This window comes from Polypterus senegalus, chromosome 5 (genome assembly GCF_016835505.1).
Source record: "Polypterus senegalus isolate Bchr_013 chromosome 5, ASM1683550v1, whole genome shotgun sequence".
Taxonomy (NCBI): domain Eukaryota; kingdom Metazoa; phylum Chordata; class Cladistia; order Polypteriformes; family Polypteridae; genus Polypterus; species Polypterus senegalus.
The window spans coordinates 175,728,869-175,755,507 of NC_053158.1; the positions used below are offsets into that span (position 1 = coordinate 175,728,869).

General features: G+C 36.1%; 1 protein-coding gene across 3 annotated transcripts in view; it reads right to left on the reverse strand.

The window, feature by feature from the left end:
• Positions 1–26,639, reverse strand: part of scn5lab (sodium channel, voltage gated, type V-like, alpha b) — a 719,364-nt gene that overhangs the window by 563,183 nt on the left and 129,542 nt on the right. For all 3 annotated transcript variants that reach the window (XM_039753644.1, XM_039753645.1, XM_039753646.1), the window contains exons 4-5: positions 15,051–15,140; positions 10,966–11,094 (exon numbers count right to left, since the gene is read on the reverse strand). In XM_039753644.1, the coding sequence (XP_039609578.1) occupies positions 10,966–11,094; positions 15,051–15,140 (219 nt within the window). The remainder of the gene's footprint in view (positions 1–10,965; positions 11,095–15,050; positions 15,141–26,639) is intronic.

Genomic DNA, 26,639 nt, shown 5'->3' on the forward strand with positions numbered 1-26,639 from the left:
CTCTCACTGCACCTTCTTCTTCTTATTCTTCTTTCAGCTGCTCCCGTTAGGAGTTGCCATAGCGGATCATCTTTTTCCATATTACTCTCACTGCACCACTCGGAGTATTTATATCACTGCATCTGAGTGGAGAATCACAGCAGCAGCTGATCGGAAACAGAATTATCGGTATACAGTATCAAGCACACGCTGTCTCAGCCACGGCAAAACGTTTCAAAGCCTTTCGTGTACGGACCTCGCGGTTCAGACAGTTTCATCCCAAGAACTTTAAACACACTTAATCAATTGCTCCTTGTAGAACTGTTTGTACTTACAAGTACAATCACCCCACTGTAAACTTGCACTACAGTTATAATATTACACAACCTGAGCCACTTTATAAAGCGCGTATTTACATATGATGACGATATAATTTTTAAGATGAAATGCAGCAAAATTGGTTTATTATATTATACAAATAAAACATTAACTTCATTTAAATAATCTATATTCTTCACTGGGACTGGCGTGAAGGATAGAATAATTAAACATGTACTACGAAGATATTTCAATGTTCCTTAAACGTTTTGAAGAATCGGCGCTCTAAGCATACAGATGGCTTAACATCTGTTACAGAGCTGATTGTGTGGTGATCGGTTACTTAGAGAAGGAAAAGCAAGGACTGCAGGGGCGGCCACGCCAATATATATTGAATATAAAACAGAGAGAGAAAAAAACAAGTCAGCTAAAAACGCAGCGGCAAATTTTGACAAAAGTTAAACGCTTGTGTCATGAGCACGAGACGGCTATGCAGTGTCCGCAACGGATGTGGCCATCCTCTGTGCATAAGATACCATATTGACATTGGCAGGCGAAGGGGCCACCGATTCTTTCTCTGCCCAGGGCCGCCACAAGCCTAGAGCCACCCATGAGTACTGCTGCAATAAATAATTTCATCGAAGGTCGCGCACAATCACTGCGCCGTGAAACCCATGTTTAATAATATTCTTTAACTCCTATCATCATGAAAATGATATCACGTATACATCTCAGTATTTTAGTTATTCAGAGCTGTAATGTCACGAATGTAATGGATTCCGTGTCCAGTCGGAGGAAGAGAGCCGGTTTAAGACGCACACATAGAGCACATAGAAGATCACATACAAAACAAAGTATTTAACGTGCTACTTTAATTACGATGTGATTTGAGAAACTTAATAATTCAACGATTTTAAGATGAGGTTTATGATGTTCTACTTTAATGACAAAATAAACTACATGATTAAAGTGGAAATTTCGAGATTGAAGTTGACATTTCATGCTTTTTCCCACCGTGTGCCTTTTTTTATCTCTGTACCCTAATAAGCTTTCATATGACACTCAGACAGTGGGCTACGACTCGCCTTTTCACGGCAACTTTGATATCTGACAAGTTCTTTTTTATTTCTGGCACCATGCGACATTGTGAACGTGAGCTTTCAAGTTTCTCCAACATGCTATCTCACTCGATCAACTTCCTTTTGTTGATTATACCACGGTTTAAATAAACAAATAGTATGTTTTTCCTTTGCCTCCACTTGGTATTCGCTGAAATTCTTATATTTTCCCCAGTGCTTTTCCCATTGTCTTTTCACAGAAGGCTGAGCTTAAGAGCGATTTATATTGATTTGCATATTCAAAGAGGCGTATTTCTGGGAAGAGTTGGGGCGGGACAGAAGGCATGTGCACGTGCGTTAGTTTTCACGCTGATCTGGATTTATGTAGTGGAAGAATGTGGAAGCTGGAGTACGTACAGATTCCTGCATGTGGATTTTTCTGTGCGGAAGCACATTTCGGCTTTTGTGCTTACGTCATGTTATAGTGCGAATTCTATGCACGGCATTATGCATGAGGCCCCAGGACTCTTCCTAGAGCTTGCTGCCTGGTCAAACTGAGCAATAGAAGAAGGGCCTTGGTAAGAGAAGTCACTAAGAATCTAATGACCATTCTAGGTGAGCTCCAGAGAACCTGTGTGGAGATTGGAGAAACTACCAGTAGGTCAGTCACAAATGTAAAACTCCATTAATCTAGTCCTTGTGGCAAAGTAGCCACATGACATATGAAAGCCTCCTCGGAGTTTACAAAATGGCAAATAAAAGACTCTCAAGAGTATTGAAAACAAGATTCTCTGATCTGATGAAACCCATATTGAACTGTTTGGCCACACAAAGTGTCATATCATGAGGAAAAAAGCACAGTTCATCACCTGTGCAATATCAACCCCATGATGAAGCATGGTGGTGGCAGCATCATGCTTTGGGGTTGTTTTTCAGAGGCAGGAACTAGGAGACAAAACAGACTAGACAGGATTGAGGAACAGCTGAACAGATCAAAGTACAAGGATATCCTTAATGAAAACCTGCTCCAGACCACTCTAGACTTCAAGATTGGGCCAAAGCTACACCTTCCAACAAGACAATGATCCTATGCACAAACGAGAAACAACACATAGGAGTGGCTTACAGACAATTCTGTGAATATTTTTGAGCAGCCCTGCAAGAGTCCAGACTTTTACCCACTGGAACATCTCTGAATAACCCATATAATTGTTGCCCACTAATAGTCTCCATCCAGCCTAATAGAGATTGAGAGGTTCTGCACAGAAAAATGTAAGAAACCCCCAAATCCATGCGTGTGAACTTTGTCATGTCATATCCAAGAACACTCTGGACTGTAATCCCTGCCAAAGGTGCTTCAATTAAGTACTGAGTAATGGATCTGAACACTTGTGTCAATGGGATTGTTAATGTTTTTTTTGAATTATTTTATAAACTTGTTTGCTTTGTCATTCTGGGGTATTGTGCTTTGCTGGATGAGGGGGAAAATAGCTTTAAATTATTTAGCATAAGGCTACAACAAAATGAAATGTGTAAAAAGTGAAGGGGTCTGAATACCTTCTGGGGAACTGTACTTTGCCATAAGAGCATCTGTCAGCAAACACCTGTATTATGATTTAAATATTTATAAGTTTAGTGTAAAAACTTGATTAATTTTCCTAATAATATATTCAGGAATTATTAACGTTATTGATTAGAAAAGGGCTTTTTTACAATGCATCCGCATCTGCCTTTCCTAAAGACTTAACAACAGAAACCTTTCTTTCTAACGTTTTAATTTTTACTGTGGAATTACTGTTACCCTGTTTTAACTTTAGCTGATGGTATGTCTTGTGTTGATTTTACAAAGAAAGATTACAATTTTTCTTTATTAAATTAATGAATGTTAACTCATGCATGCCAGAAATTTCAACTCCAATTCCATTGTCTCACTCTTCCAGATGAATATTTTTTTCAAAGAAAGGTGATTAGAAGGTGATAAAATAAACAGCTGCTGTATTAGCTAAATCCTGATATTTTGTATATTAAACATTTACAGAGCACAGCATCTTAAGGTCTCACTACAAAATGTTCTGCCTTTTCTTATTAGCAGAATCAAAAAGTTAAGATGCTTCTCCTTTCTTGCCCTCAAGCTGTCGAAAAAGTTTTTCATGAATATCTCAGCTTCCCATGACTATCTGAACCTCAGAACATTCTACAGCTTATTTTGATCCTCCATTAATATAAATAAATACTATATTAATAAATCAATAAATATATTTAATAGAACTTAAAAGGTTATTGAAAAAGTTCTCCTTTTAACCAGCCTAGTCAATGAAAACTGGACTTTTTTAAATATGGTCTTGACAATGAAGGCTGTACTGGCTTATTGATTTTTTTTATTTTAGTAAGTCTCCTTGCCTAATTTAAACCATAAAGTCCATTGTGTGTTAGTGTGTGTGTGTGTTTGTATGTTTGTGTGTGTGAATGCATAATTGTAACTTTTCAGCTCATTCAAGTATAATTAGCATAAAGAATTAGCTGTCTTTATCTCTTTAGCTGTGCAATTCAGTTTCTATGTGGCATGAAAATGTTGAAAACAGAATAGCCAAAACAAAAGAGAGAGAGGAACATTTGATGATATGTAAAAACAATGCCCAGTGAAAACTTTTGTTACGTATTATGCCACAATAAAAGTAATAGTAACCTGTGGAAAACTGTTTACAATTCAGGTAGAATCTATGCAGTGATTTTAGTTCTTTAATATTGAAGTAAACTCACATAATGCAGCAGTAAAGAAAATATCTGTGCATTATAATTAATAATACATGAAGGCTGTACAGGAGACTTTTAATACTGCTCAGTGCCATGACTTGTATACCATGTTTATTTTTTATTGCACACATAAACAACTAATTTTTTTTTCGTTTGGATTATTAATTACTAGGCAAGTAGACCTAACACACAATCTGTCCTACAAAAATATGTGATTTTTACCAATTTACATTTTTATATAGAAAAACTGCAATATAATAGCTGTACAGAATTCAGCCCTACTTACAGTGCATTCAGAAAGTATTCACAGCGCATCCCTTTTTCCACATTTTATGTTACAGCCTTATTCTAAAATAGATTAAATTCTTTTTTTTCCTCAGAATTCTACACACAACACCCCATAATGACAACATGAAAAAAGTTTACTTGAGGTTTTTGCAAATTTATTAAAAATAGAAAAACTGAGAAATCACATGTATATAAGTATTCACAGCCTTTGCTCAATACTTTGTCGGTGCACCTTTGGTAGCAATTACAGCCTCAAGTCTTTTTGAATATGATGCCACAAGCTTGGCACACCTATCCTTGGCCAGTATCGCTCATTCCTCTTTGCAGCACCTCTCAAGCTCCATCAGGTTGGATGGGAAGCACAGCCATTTTAAGATCTCTCCAGAGATGTTCAATCGGATTCAAGTCTGGGCTTTGGCTGGGCCACTCAAGGACATTCACAGAGTTGTCCTGAAGCCACTCCTTTGATATCTTGGCTGTGTGCTTAGAGTCATTGTCCTGCTGAAAGATGAACCGTCGCCCCAGTCTGAGGTCAACAGCGCTCTGGAGCAGGTTTTCATCCAGGATGTCTCTGTACATTGCTGCAGTCATCTTTCCCTTTATCCTGACTAGTGAAAAACATCCCCACTGCATGATGCTGCCACCACCATGCTTCACTGTAGGGATGGTATTGGCCTGGTGATGAGCGGTGCCTAGTTTCTTCCAAACGCCTGGCATTCACATCAATGAGTTCAATCTTTGTCTCATCAGACCAAAGCATTTTGTTTCTCATGGTCTGAGAGTCCTTCAGGTGCCTTTTGGCAAACTCCAGGCGGGCTGCCATGTGCCTTTTACTAAGGAGTGGCTTCCGTCTGGCCACTCTACCATACAGGCCTGATTAGTGGATTGCTGCAGAGATGGTTGTCCTTCTGGAAGGTTCTCCTCTCTCCACAGAGGACTTCTGGAACTCTGACAGTTCGACCATCGGGTTCTCGGTCACCTCCCTGACTAAGGCCCTTCTCCCCCGATCGCTCAGTTTAGATGGCCGGCCAGCTCTAGGAAGATTCCTGGTGGTTTCGAACTTCTTCCAATTACTGATGATGGAGGCCACTGTGCTCATTGGGACCTTCAAAGCAGCAGAAATTTTTCTGTAACCTTCCCCAGATTTGTGCCTCGAGACAATCCTGTCTCGGAGGCCTACAGACAATTCCTTTGACTTCATGCTTGATTTGTGCTCTGACATGAACTGTCAACTGTGGGACCTTATATTGACAGGTGTGTGCCATTCCAAATCATGTCCAATCAACTGAATTTACCACAGGAGGACTCAAATTAAGCTACAGAAACATCTCAAGGATGATCAGGGGAAACAGGATGCACCTGAGCTCAATTTTGAGCTTCTTGGCAAAGGCTGTGAATACTTATATACATGTGCTTTCTTATTTTTTTTATTTTTAATAAATTTGCAAAAATCTCAAGTAAACGTTTTTCACGTTGTCATTATGGGGTGTTGTGTGTAGAATTCTGAGAAAAAAAAGAATTTAATCCATTTTGGAATAAGGCTGTAACATAACAAAATGTGGAAAAAGTGATGTGCTGTGAATACTTTCCAGATGCACTGTATATAAGTACCTACTGTAACTATTAATACTTTTAAAGGCATTTTGATCCATAAAATGCCAAACAGAAAATACTGATTTCTTTATAAATGTAGACAACAGGTTTCAGTGTATTTTTTGTTTCAATAAAAATCACATTTAAATCATTCCAACACACTTACAGATGAAACTGAAAATATAATTATCAGTCTATCTCACATTGCAAGTGCAATCAGATCACTTTTGGACTTGTATGCCTTGGAAAGGTATTGCGCTGAGAGTGTGTGCTTGTTTTTTGTTTAAAGTTTTGGTATAGATATAGTACATGAAATTAATTTTAATAATAAAACTCCATTGTTTATGGGTTGGTGTTTTCCATAAATACAACAAATATACATACAGCCTGTGATGTTCAAGTAAAATCAATGACAATGAAATATGAAGTTATCAGAAAACATACACTTTTTCATGTTCTTGTGGTTCCACTGGAGTTACGTTGCTAGTATTGGTTTAATTTTCCTTCCTTAATTTTTATTTTTTTACATCTTTTTATTTTGATTTCATTAAAGATTCCTTATATTTCAAATTATTTGTTAAGAATGTTAATTTAGTTTATTTGTCTTATTATTGTCCATGTGTTTTATGTGTTGAGCCAAAGGGGCAGTTGTAGGGTACAGGTTCCATGTATAAGGCCTGAGGTGCCTCAGACTTTTGCAGAGGCATTAGTCTTGCTTGGTTTGTTCAGTTCATTTTTGGAAATCCCTTGTGAAAACTTTTTTTCAAATTAATATTCTCGTTTTTAGACTTTTTGCTGGTTAAAGGATTTTGTTCTTCAGATTAGGGATTCTGATTACTGTATGTTCATTTTTCTGTTACCTCTTAGAGACAATATGTTGCATAATGCTTGCTCTTTGCTGAGTCACTTTCTTGTTTAATTTTTAATCTCCTATTGAATTAAACATATTAGATATTATAAGAAACTCTGTTTAGTTCTTTAGGCCAGAGTTTTATGATCCCTCTCTCCCTTTTGAGATTCACACTTTGGCTTTTTTAAGTTTGCAGACTGCAAAATTGATTTTGAGTTTATAAGGCAGGCTGACTTTATGTCTTTAGGCCTTCCTTAAGTTTTAGGGCCAAAGTTTTTAGCTTGAAATACTTTTTTTGAGTTTCGTGGTCATGAAATTACAAATTTTGTCTGATTGTGATTGCAATATATTTCTACACTTTACAGTAGTCATGGGATACTGAGATCTCAGAAATCAATGTAGAATGACTAACACATAAAATAGATGTAAAAATAAAAAAGAAATAATAGTAATTTAAATTCAATCAAGCTAAGAGTTCTCTATAAAAATAAATTACAAAAGTGCACATTATTACTGTGGATAAGTAAAAACAAAAAAAAAAGAATATCAGTTTAAGATATTTTTATTCAGATTATCCATCCATTCTTTTTGTTGCCTTATTATTTCAATACAGAGTGCAGAAAGCTAGATACTACCTTACAACAACAGACACAAAGCAAGAACTAACATTGGAGAGGACATCACACAATTAGAAGGCAGTACTCATAGTCAAAGTAACTAGTCAACCTAACTTGTACACCTTGAGATGAAAGAGAAAATCAGAGTACCCCAAACTAAGCAATGCAGACTATAGGAGAACATGCAAACTACACACACACAATCACACACTAAGAAGGCAGATGCTACAAACAAGAACTCTAGAGCTACAAGACAGCCATGGTAAGCCACCATATGTGTTATACTATAAACTGGCTAGATAAACAAGTTTGATTTCACTTAGAAATTCTAAAAATATTTAATCTTTCCTGTAAATTAAGTGGGAAGCTGCTATATGAATTACTTTTTTTATAGAGGTAAATATCATGCTTATTTCTTACACAGGGAAAGAGAGAGAGCGGCAGAGAGAGAGACTATGTTTGATTCCATTGTTGCTTAGAATCAGATTAGCAAAATGGAGCTTCTTTCTTTCACTATTTATAATATGTAGTCTCCGCTGCAATGAACATTGTCACAGTTTGCTTGAGCACTGTCATTTTCTTTCTTCATTTTCTTTGGAAGTATAATATTTGTTGAATACCCAAATGAATCAGAAAGACAAACAAGTTACTTGGATATTATTTATTCCATGTGCCGATTCATCCAATGTGACCATTGTTCTAATTGAATTTGCTTATAAAATGACATTGGGATATTTGATGACCCAATAAGACTCTGCAATTGTATTAAATTAACTACATGGTAACATTGTTAAACAAAGGAACATTTTATAACTCTGGACCCTATTTATATTGAAAGCAATAGCTAAATATACTGAATCTCTAATTTTAAGAAATTTCTCTTGTTGCTGCTTGCATCAATGAATGGGCATCAACAAAAATGCCAACATAACAAAATAATTTCTTTATGTCAGTAATCTGAATTAAAACGAACAACTCAACTTTTCATGTGTACAAAATGTTTAGTGCAGATATTTTTCCTTTCAAATAGTTTTGGCCAGCCACATTATTAATTACAAAACTCCAACTGATACAAATCATGGATCAGGCTTCAAGTGGGGCCAAAGAAACATTATGGAAGTAACATCAATAAATCTGAATTTAGGTAGGTTGGATTCTAAAAGCTTTCCAGGAAGCATATTAAATAATATAACACAAGTTTATGCATGTCTGAAACTTTTTGTTGTTGCTGATATACTAGTCACGTTCATCATACACAAATAATACAAATGCAAAAATTAGAATTATTTTATAGTTCTTGCAGCCTACGTGAAGAGGTTTGTCTGTGCACTGTAACTTTACAAATGACAGGTGTGCAGAGCGAAGTGTTAAATGTTAAGTGTTACCAAATTACTTTAAAATGGAAAGTTGTCCAATGTCTTATGATGTCTCTTTTATTTCAGCTATGCTCCTATATAGCACTGACAACATAGTTAACTTGCATTGAAAAACTTTGTGAGCTATAAGCTTGTGACTACATAACTATAACACTCATTTAAACCATTTATTATTGTTAGCCACTAGGAAATAATGACCTCTCCTCACAAAAAGTTTAAAGGGTAAAAAAAAGGTAGTAACGCTTTTATCAAGAAGACCCCTGGTTATAGGAATTGTCCTCTGCCATCTTTTTTACTGCAAACAAATAAACCCTTACCCCATCCTGGAAGTACTAATTCAAATGGTGATAGCATCATCACATTCTATAATGTGATGCAGCAAGCACAAAACTTTAAGGCACTTATGTAACAGGAACACTTTGTAATAACTCATAGTTATGTTCTCCCTACACCACCTCACAAAACCAAAATAAAGGCTACATTGACACTGTTGCAAAAATGACTCATTCCAGTTTTTGGCTATTATATATGATTTTTTTTACTGTAAAATTAATTTTGCCAGAGAGAAAGACCCATTATGATTGTGAACTGATATTCCACTTGCATGTGCCTCATATGAATGAAATTACTTAAAACACATTTTTAAGACAGATGCAACCCAATAGGGCACCACAAACTTAAATAGAATGCTGGCTGCTGCACTGCTTAACACAGTTGGAAGAAAGTAAAATATTCATTCATTTACATTATTCATTTTGCACAGCTTATCCTAAAGCCAAGTTGCAGAGGCAACAGTCTTAGCAGTGAGGCTACAGTGGGATTCCAAGACATTCCCATCCATTTGGGAGATATAATCTACCCAGCGAGCCCTGGGTCTTCCACCACCTAGTTGTGCCTATAAAACCTCCACAATAAGGCGTCCAGGAGGCATCCAGACTCTACCGAATGTTTGCGGTTCTCACCTTATCCCTAAGGGAGAGCCCGGCCACCTTGTGGAGAAAGCTCATTTTGGCCGGTGGTATCCATGATCTCACTCTTTTGGTAATTACCTAAAGCTCCCGACAGTAAGTAAAGTTAGGGATGTAGATCAAAAGTAAGGCAGAAAATGAAAACTCATAGCTGTCTCTTTGAGTGCAATTATTATTACATTCCAATTTTTACATGTAAATCTCTCAATATAAGAGGGGAGCCAGGACTAATGAGGTTGAGATATGGAGGGATTTGATGCAAAAGAAAAGTAGATTGACAATTTAAGAATGTTGAGGGGATTGTTTGATTAGTTATGTCAATGTTTGTTTACAAGATCATATAGATTGACATAGAAAACCTATTCTCCCTACTGGTGTTTCACAGTCAGTAACCAGATTGTCTTCTTGAATTTAAATGCTACAAAAGGATAACACATTATTGGTCCTTACATATAGGTAAACATTTTAGCTAAATTATCTGCCTGCCCAACCATCATCATAAATTTAATTAACTATTTGAGAAAAAAAAGGACAGACAGGAGAGAGTAAAATATCTCATAGGAGGGACATAAAAACAATGAAAAGAGACAATACCAGAGAAACCTACTGTATAAACATTTACAGGAGACTTTGTTACATTTCCATTATGATTTAACTAGTCATAATGCTTACAGCAAAAAGGTATCATATGCTATGTAAAAAATGAATGATTCAGAATCAAATACCCTGGGGAGATGAAATAAAAATGAATAATGATCAATTTCTTTTTAAGTAAAATAGCAGACTTATTATTGTTTTTTTTTTTTACTAAGACATGCAACTGTGGTGAAGCTGGAGGAAAAAGGCCTAACCCCGAGGAGATACAAAGTCTATACTGATGAGGAACAGTATGAATCCAAATTAGACTACACATATTGTAGACAAGGCAGACTGTCTATCCAGTAGGGCCTATATAACTGATGTCTCCACAGACCAGGGGCACAAGCAGCTCAAAGCAGTGGCAAATCAGGTTTTTCTGCTTAAGTTGTGCAGCGCTACCAGTGGGGCAACATACAATTTGTCAGTGTCCACTGGACACTAAAATTATACTTCAAAATGAGAAAGAAATACACAATAAGTAATAGGTTCAGGGTTTGAAAAGTACAAATGAGGTGAAATACTTACGCCATGACAATAACACTGAAATCCAACCAATTCCATGGATCTCTCAGAAATGTGAATGGCCCAATGCAGAATCCTCTTGCCAGAATTTTTATCAGAGATTCAAAAGTATATATGCCAGTGAAAGTGTACCTGAGTAGAGTGTTTAAAAAAGTGAGAACATTAGCAGTCAATGAACTGGAAGTGGATAGGAAAGTGATGAGGAGCATGCAGCTTTACATTCTTATTTGCAGGATGAGAATGTGCAGTGTCTATATTTACCAAAGGTTACCATCATTTATAATGGATGGCAATCTTGGCTAAGGCACCAGCAAACAGATTATCTACAAAAAGGATAGTCTGACTAGAAAGTGATGGGAAGGGAATGAGTCGTGAAGCAGCCATTGACCTTGTTGCATTCCTTAGACACACATGTAATGGTTTTTCATACCTCTAAACCCTTCTGAAGGCTCAGACTATCATCTGTTTGCCTACAAATCATTTTCAGTTTTTGTTAAGTTCAGTACCATGTTCCACAACTAAAAATGTCCATGATAAAAATAATCACACTACATGCAACAAAACGTATTTTTAATAATAATTAATTTACAGACTGATTGCTCCAATTATTATAGACATTTTATGTGTTCACAGATTTTTTCTTTATTGTCATTTATAATCCAATCATAATTGTAATTATGAAACTATACATATTTATGTATTATATTTATACTGTATATTTATATTTTATTCATATTTTATTCCAACTAAATTTGTCATGTCTACACAACTCATCCTGATAGAGCTCATATATAAATGTCTTAAGAAACTGAAGGAAAGTTTACTAAGTAATAATAAAAGAAGTGTGCAACTATAGTTCAAGGGTATCATTGGTATGCAAATTTACCTGCCACCCCTCTACAATTAACTGCCAGCAATTATACATACATCCTGCTTGCCTGCCAAGTAAATCCAACAGAAGAAGAGCCTGCATCGTATCAGCTACTTCTTTTCAGTAAGCTGCTCAACACCCTCTTATAATAAAAATACAACATGAACTGACTTTGCTTTCCCTTTTATGCACGGAGTAAAACTTTTTTAGCACAATAGTTCTGTCAATCATATGTAGAAGGTAATGTTCATAACTCTGAATCCTTTATCTGTTAATGAATATATGCATGTGGGGAACTCCTGCACACTACAGGAACTGACCTGATGTCAGACAGTATTATTCTTAAAAGACTGCTTAATTTTTTTTTGTTTGTATTCCTATTCTATACTTTGTATCCAGGTGTCCTAAACCTTTGATTTTACTTCTTCACAAAAACTTTTAGAACTCTGATTTTTACAGTGGATATTTGTGCATGCATTTATGGTCTTTAGTACTATGTTGTCCGGAGATACAGTATGTGTTAGTAGACACAGAATATTCCTCAAAAATCTACAAGACGTTTGGCCAAAGCACTTTTTCTAGTGTCTACTGCTGGGGCCAGGCCTGGGATGATTTTGACCAGGAAATGCCTGGTGGCCAGCTGACCCCTGAGACTGCTGAGGCTTAGACTGAAAAAGCTACTAAATATGGAACAGATATGTGGGCTCCCAGCCTACAATGTGAAAGATCAGAATCACTTTTAATGCCAGTTGAATGACAGGTAAGAGTGGAAAACTTCAAAACATACTTGGACCTTGCAACAAAAACTGGACCTTGAGAAGTGAAACACAACCTTTATGTTTGCGAGAGAAAAGCATTGACCCTACAGCCAATCTTCTCAGTCAAAGTGATTGCTCTTCATCCTGAGTGTGCTTGGTACTCATATTTCCCTATCTGAGTGCCATATAGTTCAAGTGTATTCTGGTGGATAGTCCTCTCATTCCAGATACAAGCAGCACAGTGCAAAACATTTCACTACTTTTTGTGTTTATGTGTCAAACAGTTATTCAGAGTAGTACACCTTTTAAGAAACAGATTCAATTCATGAAAGGCACCATCTACTGTTGCTGTAGTCCCATTAGGAGTCTTCAATACTTATATGGACAATGAAGCAAATTTGGAGGATCTAATTGAAAACAATGTTTCTCATAAGTGTACCTGTTACAATAATATGTTGAACCATATATCAATGACCAACTTTCTAATTATTTCTTTTGATCGGAGACTATATTTTGAGGGCTCTCTTATAAAAATTGGTGCTAAGCAATCAACCAGGTACTACTTGTTGGTGAACTGTGTCTGATTCAAGTAGTGTACTTTGGACAGACCCTGGAAAACTGAAATGGTTAGCACATGTGTGCTAGGAATTACTTCTCCGGAATCCAAAACCTTCACAAGGCTTTCATGAACTAGAGATCTAAAAAGATCTTATGTAATACCTAGAAGTGGGTAATGCCAAAAGGCTGTTGAATGTCATTGTGGCATCCTTAGAACTTATTGGTGGACATCAGCAATACAGGAGGCAGTCTAGAGGAAGAAAGAGATCTCCCATGCAAGGTTAGTAGGAAGGTCTCCAGATTTGACAAAGATGGATTGAAAAGCCAAAGAGCTGCAACAGCAGTAGACAAATCAGAAGCTTATGTGTGGGGAGTTTGGAGAGGACATTGGGAATAAATTATGTATAGTGTTGGAATGATTTTGGCAGAACAACTGATGACTCAAAAGAGTTAGGCAGAGGCTTCATAGGAAATATGAAAGGTAAGTGGTAGAATGTTTTTAGAACTTGAGGCACTTAGTAGGACAGAAAGGATTTCTTTCTACTGTATTTTTATTTTACACTGTGCTATCCTTTACTCTCTTTTGTGTTTTAATTTAAAAACATGTTTTACATCTTTGAAATTTGTAGTTGTTTTTCTCTGGGTTAGGCTGGCACACAGAGGTGCCACTCGTCACTGTAAGTCTGTATATATGTATGTACTGTATGTGTACTGTATATAACATAGCATTCTCAAACCTGCACACACACGCACACACACACACACACACACACACACACACAGTAAATACATATATATACATATATATAGTATATAAAAATAACTGAATTTTATTGGGTTTATAATATTATTTATAATATTTACATATCATAATAATCAACCAAAATAATTAAACGAACATGTTTAATTTTACCCATTGTAACAAAAAGTGTATTATTTTCTATTTTGTTACCTAATCTAATATGGACATTGAAAACAATCATTACTCTTGTCATTAATGCTATCTGGAGAGTACTAACTAAATTGCCCTTTACATGTTACACACTACATGCCAGTGCAGCGCTCTCAGAAAGATTGAGAGGTATGTTTGCATTTCTCCACCTGCAGTACATGCTAGACACTAATAATCCTGCTTCAACTCCTAAAGTCATCTTGAACTTTTAAAGCACTCCATCATTGTCGTATAAAATATATCTGCCACATGCACTGAGGGAACTAGACACTTCCCATATCACACACCCTCTCTGTCCACTCCACATGCATTAGTCAGCCTGTTTGACAGTAAAGCGACCAAATTGAAGAGTGTCTTTCTGGAAATGGGCTACATCCAAAACAGATTTTATCCACTACATCACAAGGTCCATAAAACATGAAAATGAGAGATGTTCTTGATTAAATAAACTGCCTCATTCACAAAACAAATGATTCAATGTAATATACAAAAAACTGCAATAAGTTTCAAGATCTTCAAGCAAATTGTTTGATAATGTCCTCGATCCAGCCCATGTCCAAGGAGCATGATATGAGATTATGACTGGCCAGTTAACATCCAAATATGTTGGAACTTGGATGCATTTATTTTAATGGAATATCTGGCATGTGGCATAGCAGTCTACTTTTAATGAGGTTCAAGATTTTGTCTGACCATGATTTTTTTTCAGATGTAGCATAGCAGGTGTGGCTGGCAAAGTTTCAAGCTGAATAGACTTAAATTATTAACTTACTTGCTACGAGATGTTCACAAGGCAAACAACACCTGGCAAACCTTCACATTGGATAAACAGGGCACAGATCAGAAGTCAATACTTTAAGAAGTGAATCAGATTATACCAAATAAAGAACAATTGAAATATGTTACTATAGTTAAAAGAAATCAAAAAAGGATAAATAAGTATACTTACTCTACATACTTGGCCCAAGGTTCCGGATCGGTCATAGCCATGAACACACAGTTGGTCAAAATAGTGCACATTATAAAAAGACTGAATAATGTACAAACGTCAATGTTAAGGAATATGGGACTTATACATCTGTAAAAGCAATACAACAGAGAAATAGTGCCCAGGAAATTTACTTTATAAACGAGCCAGTGTTCATTTCACCAACAGTTTTCACCAAAGGTACCAACATGTGATGCAACGTATGAGCACATTTTAAAGGCATGTACATTTTTTTTGTTTAGTTTAAGAAGCACCTTTTGAAATTAACAGCAAGCACTTCACAAGGATTCTACAGGACACATTGAGGATAAACAAAAATGTAATTAGGTTTTATAGAATGTGGTACAGTCAAATTACAGTACATGAAATGCTCAGGTTGATAAAGTGTCTACACTTAAAACTTTGGATATTTTTTCCCATCAAACTCTCATAATGTTCTACTTCACCAGAAACCATTCTCAAATATAAATCAGTAACTCTGGCTGGTTAAAGTGAAGTTCTGAGAGACACTAAATTAGATAGCAGTGCATATTCACAACAGTGCTGAAACCAGCATGTTCTTGTACAATTCCAGTCTGAGTTTTTGGTACCTTTTAGGGAATAAATGGTGATGCAGATCAACAAAAATAATCAAGATTTTTTTTTAAACTCTATTTATTTTTATTGTTTGATGCATGAGATTTGGGCATTTTATGGATTGTAGAAGAATGGACCACACAATAAAATAGAAGGTTCTGCAGTACATATTACACAAACAGTCAGTCATAATTTACATGCTACCCCTAGACTTTATTATTAGAAAGTATGACATTCAGTTCCATTGCTATGCTGATGATCTACAGCTACACTTAGCTTTGGATCATAATAATTCAAGTAGTTTTGCCATGCTTCACAACTGTATTACCGACATAAAGAACTGGATGTCTTTTAATTTCCTTCAACTAAATACTGACAAAACAGAAGTGGTAATTATGGGTAATTGACAAAATGCTAAGCTGGTTAAAGCTTCCCTGGGAAATCTAGCTCTTAATTTTAAAACAGTGGCCAGAAACCTATGTGTTTGTTTCGACTTTAAACTTTTGAGTTTCATGTCAAAAAACGGGTTCAGTCTTGCTTTTATCATTTAAGGATTATTGCTAAAGTCAGACCCTTACTGGGCTTTGGGGACACTGAGAAATTTACTTATGATTATTGGAACTCCTTGATCTCAACTCTTAGCAAAGCCAGTCTGTCTAGGCTACAACTGGTGTAAAATGCTGCTGCAAGACTCCTCACCAGATCGAAGTCCTCTGCTCATATCACCCCTATTTTAGCCTCATTACATTGGCTGCCAGTTAGTTATAGGGTCCAGTTTAATATCATACTTTTAACCTATAAAGCTCTGAATGGTCTGGCTCCAGTATGTATTAAAGACATGCTGAATTTTTATCTTACAGGTAGATCTTTTAGAACTTCTGACCAGTGCTTACTTGTTATTCCACACACTAGAATAAAAACAAAATGGGATAGAGACTTCTCTGTTATGGTCCCCAAACTCTGGAACGGTCTCTCCCTTGATATCAGAGCATCTAATTCTCTAATTACATTTGAAACTCGATTAAAAACATATTATTTTAGGCAGCCATTTCTTTCTTTTTAGGTTGTTTAAAGATTTTCTATTATGTATTTTATCTATTTATTTGTTTTAAGCTATGATGGCTTTCAAACGTTTTTCTGTTGTTGTTGATCCAGTTTTATATGAAATATTGTAATTGTTCTTTATTTTACTTTTATTATTCTTTTTTATGCCTTTTTGTTCTGTCACTGGCAAGCACTTTGTGCACATCACTTGAAAAGTGCTCCACAAATAAAATAAATGAATGAACAATGTAGAGAACAATTATGTTAAATTTGTCTTTAGTTTTTGTAAGACCCTGTTTCCCTTTGGGTATACCGTCTGAATTCATTAGCAGATTTAACAGCTATTTTTGCCAAACACTTAGAGCTCTAGCAGTCTACTGGTTGGTGTCAACTGACTGTGAACAAGACAAAGGTGACACTTCCAAGGGGTTCAGTCTAGTCTTAAGAGGACTAAGTTCCAATCAGAGCTGGGCTAACACCTACTCTTGCCTCTGATCCAACTCTTGACTAGCTTATCAGGGTGCTGTGAGCAGTCTGATTAGCCGTCACATATTTGTCAACACTTTGAAAAGTTGTGCTAGTTTCTAAATTTAGTAATAAAAAATAAATAAATGAAAAGGACCGTTACACAGGTTACATTGGCACATGATGCAATTAAATTTGCAGGACTGTTAATAATGACAAAGATCACAGATGGAGGTGAGTAATCCTAAAGCATTGCAGGGTTAAGCTTACCAGCAGGGACTGTAGTTTCACCCAGGACATTCAGGAGTCAAATTTGCTTTCAGGGTATTATTAAAGAAACAGAAACATAATGTATGCCCAAGGATCAATGATCCCATTTGCAAAAGGCAATTTTTCTCAAGCAAATTTTTCTTTAGTCTACCTAAATGCTAAGCAAGACTCAATGGTCATTCACTATTTTGGGTTTCAGGTTTTAGCTGAGAGAAAATGTATTAAATAATACTTCAAAAATAGCCACTGAAAACTGTAATCAGTATAAAATAGCTGGTAAAATTCAACTCTGTCACTGTGACTCAATGAGTTGTTTTTATGAAAGGATGCACATCATATTCAGGTGCTTAGCTTAAACACTTAATGCAATATTTAACGTTTGTGAAGAAACGTTAAATATGGATGAACTGGGTAAGAAAAAAATTATCAAATTTGAAGAATCACCTCCTATCTGTTTCTGACTGGTACCTGTTTTATCAGAACAGCCAGTACCCTTATCCTCAAGGCTGCCTTATTTCTGTCCAGTCTAACTTCAGTCTGAGAGACTAATATTGGTGTTCTGAATTTCTATTTTTGACCATTGCATGTACAGATTGAGATTCTGTTTTTTCCACTGATTTTTAGATGCTCTGGTTTTTGTATAAAAATAGTTTACTAGTTATGACTCCTTTCTTTGTTTGTGACCACAACTTTGTCTAATGCACTGTAACTTAACTTCTGACATTCCAATATAGCAAGAGTGACTTATTGGGTATAAAGTAAAGAATATTTTTCATTTCTTTGCAGTTTTAACCAAGATGTATTATGACATCAAGCTATCATCATGAGCAGGGCCAGATTAAGAAGAAATTGGGCCTGATGCTGCTGCGCAAAAAAGGCCTATTTTTCCTCAGCATTGGTGCATGTGCATTCGACCCTCACCTTACATGCGCACTCAGACCGACCAAGTAGCCTTAATTGCTTGCGATGCAATCAGCCAGCCTTTATGAATATGAATAATAATAACAATGTAGTAACGTAACAACTCGTAATTAACATCAACATTCAATAGCAATTGTCTGAAAAGTGTACTTAATGCAGAAAACCTAACAATGAAATACACAAAATTTTGCAATTCTCTTACGAAACAGAGTAAGAAAAAATGAATTTGCAGAGACATTGGGTTAAAGTGACTCAGTTCAGGCTCTTAAGGGGAAAAATTTGTCCACGATTTGAATTTCATAATAGACCAGAATCTTGTGGAGGATTTAAAAATTCTAAACATCCATGCCGGGCCCGCGGGCCAGCTTTTAGTTTTACCTTTACAGATAACCATTTAAATAGCCATCGATTTTTACTGTACAACTAACTTTCAAGGTGAAAAATTTACTATGTGGCAATTACCGAACAATAATAAAGTGGCAAGAATCCCCAAGATATTGCAAAAAAATACAGCTAAATTACTAAGTAAACTGTTTAACGTAAAATTGATAGCATTAACTTGAAATTGGTTAACAATAAACACAACAACGTTATAGTTACATCACAGTGCAAAGAACAATAGTAACTGTATAATAAGTAACGCTGTGTCTAGGCGTCTGAAAGTCTCCAAATTTGCATTCTAAGAATTATTTTGAGGTTAATATAGCAAAGGAAAACTGTTCAGCTTCCGGAAAATTCTCCTTTGTTTTCATCTGGGCCTATTTCAGGAATGGGCCTAATGCTGCAGCATCAATAGCACCAACCTTAATCCAGCCCTGATTATGAGATCTAGCTACCATTTTGTTACTACAGAAAAAGTGGGTGAGCCGGTAAGTAATCTCAATTACAAGTCTAGCAATCCACAGTTTGGGATTATTACTGAGGGGCAGTAATGGTCTTGCAGCATCCAATCATTAAGCAAACTGAATTATTTTATTAAATCACTGAATTTTAAAACTGGGTACACTGCAACTGAGTTGTTTATGGCATGTTTGTTTACTTTTACGTAATGTTTTACTTTGAGTGGCTACCAAAATGATTTTCACCTTGAGTTAGATATATAGTGCAATATACAAAATTGAATCAAAATCTGGAAACAATCTTATAATTAGTCCTGCACTACGAAACACTTAAGGTGACAGCTCCAGCGACTGAGCTGTGGTAGCATTTTAGCAAATGTAGTCCTTAAACAGATCTTCTGTGCAAAACTCTCTGCAAGTTGTTTTGAGGCATAAATACATGATCACCCCCTCATCCCTAAAACAAATACATTTGTGCCATTCTCATTCTCCTTTAATAATTTAACTTATAATTCATACAGAAAGCAACCGGGACATGAATCAAAGTCTTCTTATTGCAAGGCAGTGAGAGGAAATGTGAATTTGATTCCATTTAAAATGTGTATGTTTTGTGGTAAAATTGTGATTGTTAATTTGATTTAAAAATTGTATGTATTTTTTTTGTTGTTAAAAGACACTCTTCATGTTATTTATTCATTTAGTTGTGCCACCTCTGTGACAGGGACCATTCCTGAGGCAACCAATGCCACCCTCTAATAATTTTCTAAGGGTAAAACTACTACAGTCATCAGGGCCTGGAACACATGCACAATGTACTTAAACTGACATGGAATATAGCAAACACAAGTCAACTGCATTATTGCCATCCTACACAGAATAAAAGGAGTTGGACGTAACACAGACAAATTACTTATAAACCACCAGGAGTTTTAAGGATGGTAAGCATTTGTTTGTCTCAGATTAAACAGTTAAGGAACTATTATTTTCTGGAAGGTACAAAGTGTATGTGACCCTCCTGAGCAAGACATAGACTGAACATAAAACTGACAAGTGTTTAGCTGGTCTTCTCAACTAATGAGTGACCCAGAAATAAAAGTACACTGACACAAATGCACCTTTGCGTTCCCTTTTCAATATAGTAATAATAATAATAAAAACAACAATTCAGCTACTCCAGGAATCTCACCATCAAAATTGTAATGAACAACAGGTAGGGTACATCAGAAAAACTAGTACATAATAGAATCATTCAGAAAAGGACACTTTTCAGGTCATTAATCACTGATGAAGTCCAGTAAGCAAAAAATTTGAAGCATAACAAAATGATTAATCTTTTCAAGATAAGATTTCTGATTGGCAACAGCTTTTTTTAGAAGTGCCTTACAACGCCATATGCCATGAGTTTTGCCAGTAGGCCTTTTATATTATGTTGGTGTTAATATTTAAAACAATAAGTGCCCCATGTATGGAAAGACTGGTTTGTATGCCATATGCCATTGACCATTCTATTTTACCTCACAAGCTAGAAAATGATGTTGGCCTTACAGGCATTGAGCTTGTTTAGTTTAGTTCTTATTTATAAAATCGATTCCAATATGTACAGAAATATGCTGACAGTACTCCATCATGATACACAGAAGTGAGATATGGTGTCCCACATAGCTCAGTACTGGGACCTTTACTATTCTCAATTTACATGCTTCCACTGGGATCTATCATTAGGAAACATAATGTTAATTTTCACTCGTATGCAGATGACACCCAGTTATACCTTTCATTTAGAGCAAATGAAGTTTCTCCGATGTTGTCTTTAATTAGTTGTGTTAGTGAATTAAAAGAGTGGATGGATGAGAACTACTTGTCTTTAAACACAGATAAAACAGAGATGTTAATTGTTGGAGGGAATGACTCTGATCACAACAATATTCTGTCATCATTTAACTCAGTTGGAATCGACATTAATTTTACTGAATCAGCCCGCAATCTAGGAGTTATTTTTGACTCTAGCATGTCATTTAAAGTGTACATTACAAAGTTGTTGAAATCATGTTTCTTCCATCTTAAAAATTTTGGGAAATTAAGGCGCTTTCTAAATAAACAGGATTCTGAGAAATTAATTCATACATTTATTTCTAGTAGGATTTACTACTGCAATGTTGTGTTCACTGGATGTTCAAACTGTTCTTTATACAGACTCTAGTTAATACAAATTGCTGCTGCAAGAATTATTACAAGAGCAAGAAAATACGAACACATAACTCCAGTTCTTAAATCCTTACACTGGCTCCCAGTTAAGTTTAGGGCAGATTTCAAAGTCCTCCTTTTAACATATAAAGCATTATAATTTGATACTAACCCTCGCCTATTCTGTTTCTCTTCTCGGTGCTCAAATGTGGCACTTGGTGCCACGGCCCACCTGCTAAGTTGTTTTGCCTGCCTAAGGTAAAGTCATCCCTGATGGAGGATCGCAGGAATCATGGGAAAGAGGGGTCCTTTCATCAGATTAGCGCTATTTCAGCTGTGGAATGGCCAAATGGGGGATGCAGCTTGATGGATGAGGTCTCCAGGACTATAAACAAATCCAAATCATATTATGTGATATCATCTACTGTTAAATTCTACTCCGCACTTCTAAAATCTTTATTTTTATACTGTATTGAGGATTACTTGTGTTCTGTTCTGTGTATTGTATTGACTCCCTTCTTTTTGACACCCACTGCACACCCAACCAACCTGGAAAAGGGTCTCTCTTTGAACTGCCTTTCCCAAGGTTTCTTCCATTTTTTCCCTACAAGGATTTTCTTCTTGTCTTCTTAAAGAGCCAAGGCTGGGGGGCTGTCAAGAGGCAGGGCCTGTTAAAGCCCATTGCGGCACTTCTTGTGTGATTTTGGGCTATACAAAAAAATAAATTGTATTGTATTATTGTATATTAGTGATCTTAAACAGAATTGCTGAAATTGAGCAAAATGTGTCCTCCTCATTTAGTGACACATCTGGCTCTCAAATGACACTTGGCCTCTAGGAAACCTGCATCTGCAGGAAATTGGTCACAGACAATGAACAGAATAGGCAGAATGATATAGTGAGTAATGAAGAACTCCCTTCCGGCAAAGACAGTAAACAACTTTTAGATTACCAAGTGCTTGCTTGCTTTAAAATATAATCTGGTTTATTAAGTTTTCAGTTAGGGTACTACAGGCAAGGTACTGACTGAGTATGATGGAATATAGGAGCCGGAAACACGAAGATCATCCGAACCTTTAATAGAGGTTCATTTATTAAACAAAAACCAAACCTAATGGAAGCATGATGCAAGCAGGATGAACATTCAGGAAATGGTTGATGACGTTGCAGTCATCTTGTGTAAATGAACCGGAAAACAATCTTCTAGGCAGATATTTTAGTTATTTTTAGTGCAGCATACCCTTACTGTATATTTTATTTAAATTGAAAGGAAGATAATAAAATAAAGATTTGAATGGTCCTAAGATACATTTTTGCAAAGATGGGGTTAAGATCAGATTCATAGAAGCAAACACAAATACATTTTCTGTCCATATTATCTGACCTTCACAATAGCAAGATAAGCTTTTTCATAGACCAATCATATCTCTATTATTTGTCCCTGTATCACCCTGAAATAGTGTTATTCTGATGTTATAGTACACATAACTTCATAAGATTCTTTTAAAAAAAAAACACTTTGCATAATATTTTGATGGCATCGACCTGCAGATGTCACTTAATTATTACATTCTTAATTAGGATTCCAAAGACAATAGACTAAGGCTGTTAGCCTCTAACCCAGATACAAGTGTGAACAAGGCAAAGACCAAACTATTCAAGGTGTAATGAAGTAAGTAACACCTACAAGCAAAAATCATGCATTCTGTCACCAGTGCAGGAAGCAACAAAGCACCACTTAGCTATAGCAAATCATGGAATTAAAATCAATGTAATACAAATAACACATGAATGCTTATGTTGCTCTCTGAATCCAAATTCAGACATTATTTAATGGCATTCTCTCACAAGCTTGTTTTAAGTCAGTGGGAGCTCAAAAATGTTATTACTGTACTATGTATAAAATACATGTGAACTTTAACATATTTCCATACTCAAAAACAATTTCAATTTTAAAAAAATTCTGCCAAAAAAGCCCTAAAAGTTAATTAATATTATTCAAGTATCTAAAGAGAAATAGATCTGACACATACAAACAATACTTAGTAAAGCACCTGAAAAGAAAAATCCAAGAATACATACATCCAAAAATACATAGCATGATGGTTATATTGTATTACATTTCATTTACAAAATTTCTTTAAAAAGACATCTTCTTACTACTGATGCATATGTAGTGTTGTCCTTGCTTCAACATTCATTATTAATGCAGAGTAGTACAATTAAAATTTAGCTGTATGGGTATTGCTTCATGGACACCATACTATGCATAAATCATATTTATTCATTTTTTTCTAAACAGACTAGGATAACTTTTTTGCATTGTAAATTTTTATACAAATATTTCAAATAGACCTCTTCAGCTTTTACTTCTACTGCCTCTTAGGAATACTGAACAGTATTTAAATTTTTTTTTTTTTGCTTTTAATATTTTTAACATTATATTTGGTAATGGCATAGCATCTCCATTTTGCCTCCATTTTTGTATCCAGTCACTATACTTCATGGTCGAAGTATGTGCCATGTTATCAGTGACATCATGGCAGCCTTGATACATAAAATCGTAGTTCACATAAAATTACTAAGTCTTAAACCATGGAAGACTTGTGGAAGACTAGCACTCAGTTAAAGTAAGAAAACAATTTATGTAAATCTTTTGGTTTAGAATAGTATTTTGGTTTTGACCATCGATTTTGTCTAGTGTTTTGGTTTTGGTAATAATCTTAGAAGAAACATTTGCTGCTCTTTTGTGTTCTCCTCTAAGAAACATGTTTACTCATCTCCTATTGCAGTGCTTATAAAAAGTATTCACCCTCTTGAATGTTTCCATGTTTTATTGTTATAAAACAATGAATTATAGTTGATTTTGTATTTTTGGAAACTGGTCAACAGAAAAAGTTTCTGTAATGTCAAAATAAAAACATATCTCTGCAAAGTGGTCTAAATTAATTACAAATATAAAATTCAAAATAATTGACTGCTTAAGTATTTACCCCCTTCAAGTCAGTATTTGGTAGATACATCTTTGGCTGTCATACCAACCTTGAGTCTGTGTACACAAGCCTGTCTTTATCAGCTTTGTATATCTACACAATTTTTTCTCTATTCTTTTTTGCAGAACTGCTCAAGCTTCTCTCAGGCAGCATGGGGATTGAGAGTGGACAGCCTTTTTCTAGTCCAGCCACAAATTCTCAAATAGATTGAGACTTGTAGTCTGATTTGGCCACTCCAGGGGCCTCACTTATAAAACTTTGTGTGGATTTGAGTCTGAAAATAACAAAAAATTTGTACAACCAAAACAAATCTGCCAAGTGCACATTTATACACAATTTACCATATGTAAATCACAATCAACTTGTAAATATAATTAAAGTGAACATGCCTCAAACACCGCCGTGAAACATCCATATACTGAGCATGCTGATCAACCTCGTGCACATGCAATAAAGATGCTGTAGAACTTCCTTGGCTAGTAGAGCAGCCTCTCCTTTCTGACATCTCGATACCTCACCTCCTGAATTCAACAGTATGTGATTGTACTCTGCAACTGAGACCTAAGTGGGTCTTGCAAAGGCAGAAGGTGCCAGTGTCTCAGTGGGTAGCCACTATCACCTAAAAATGTAATGATGTGATTGTTGTTACAATGAATAGTACAGGCTGTAGGAGAGACTGAGGGTTTAGCCAGTTACTTTACCAACAAGCCATCTGCCACACACACTTTTGCCTCAAAATAAATGAGTTATGGGTTGACCCAGGCCACTGTGGCACAACATTTGTCAACCACATCTTGACATCACAGATGTACATTAATAGAATATAACTGCATACAGTTAACAAAAGCAGCTTCATGTTCACTAGGTGCCCTTGTTTCATTATGAGTGCAGTAAATTGGTGCAATTACCTTAGGAGAACTAGACACTGTGGTAAATTGAATTTTTATGTTGGCAAAAACATATTATGTTTACTGTATGTACTGCCACACCATACTAAAACTGTATGTACAGCTGGCTGGTTAATAGCTTTCAGCACAGCAGCATAATGGAGTTGCCTGAGATCTTCTTGCTCCGTCAGATAGTTCCATGACAAGTGATATAAACTGATGAAAAACAAAAAAAAATCTTCAGTGTAAATATGCAGCATAGCCATCTTAAAATGGTACTAAAATGCAGTCTGTACATCATATTCCAAGGGTCCAAGGGTATCATAATTTTCCAGATTCTCCAAAATGTTGCACATGCATGGATCAGAGCTGCCGTAAATATAGAATGTTCTCCCATTAAGTTTTCTTACACACAATGAGTCTCTGTTCATGCAAACAGAAGCTTTATAGATGAGGCCTGTAGACAATAACATTGTTGTTTTTAAGCCATTCATGTCTAGCTTTGGCATTGTTTGGGGTAAATATCTCTCTGGAAAAAATATCTTCTTAGGAGTGTCACACATGTGCGTCTGAGGATCTCCTTGAAGGCTCATTCGAGGTAAATGGTAACCCTCCAGGGGTGAGAGGGGGCGCTGTCGCTAAACTTGTTTCCTTTGTTCCCCACAGCTCCCAGAAACCTCCCAGTGAAGGAAACTAGCTCCACCCTTCCCATCTTCCCATTACAAGAGGACCGGGTGTCTCCATTAAGTTGTCTTTTGATGAGACCAGTGCTGGAGGGTGAAAGCTTTGAAAACCTGTTCTGTTATTACGCTTGCTTACCTGGCACTATTGTAATTTTGAGTTTGTTTTGCTTGCCTATGTTCCCTATTAGAGGACGGCTCCTGTTTACATTTTTAAAATTGAAAGGAATTAAAAGGGACTACCCGGCTGGAGTCCCAAACCTTTTTGAATTGATCCGGCTCTTCTTGAACCCGTGTTTGGTCCCTCACAGCAGGTTTCTTGCTAACTGCATCAGGTTGTCCTCTGTGTATTTTGTTGCATTCATTTTAACCTCCACCCTCACAAGCCTTCCAGAGCCTGATGCAGGGAAGCAACTCTATGAAGCATGCTTCAAGGTGGGAATGGTGCATTTTCACAAAGTTCAGTGTTTGGCTTACACCAAACATGGAATTTTGTCTGATGGCAAAAAAGTCTATTTGTGGTCTCATCAGACCAAAGCACCTTCCTCAAACTGACTTCTCAAATGTGTCTTTCCAGCAAACTGTAGCCAATATTTTTTTTTTTTACAGTGGGACTTTCTTTTTATCCCTCTCCCATGAAGATGGTGGTTTTTGGAGGCCTCCCTCACTGGACACGTTCTCCGCAGATATA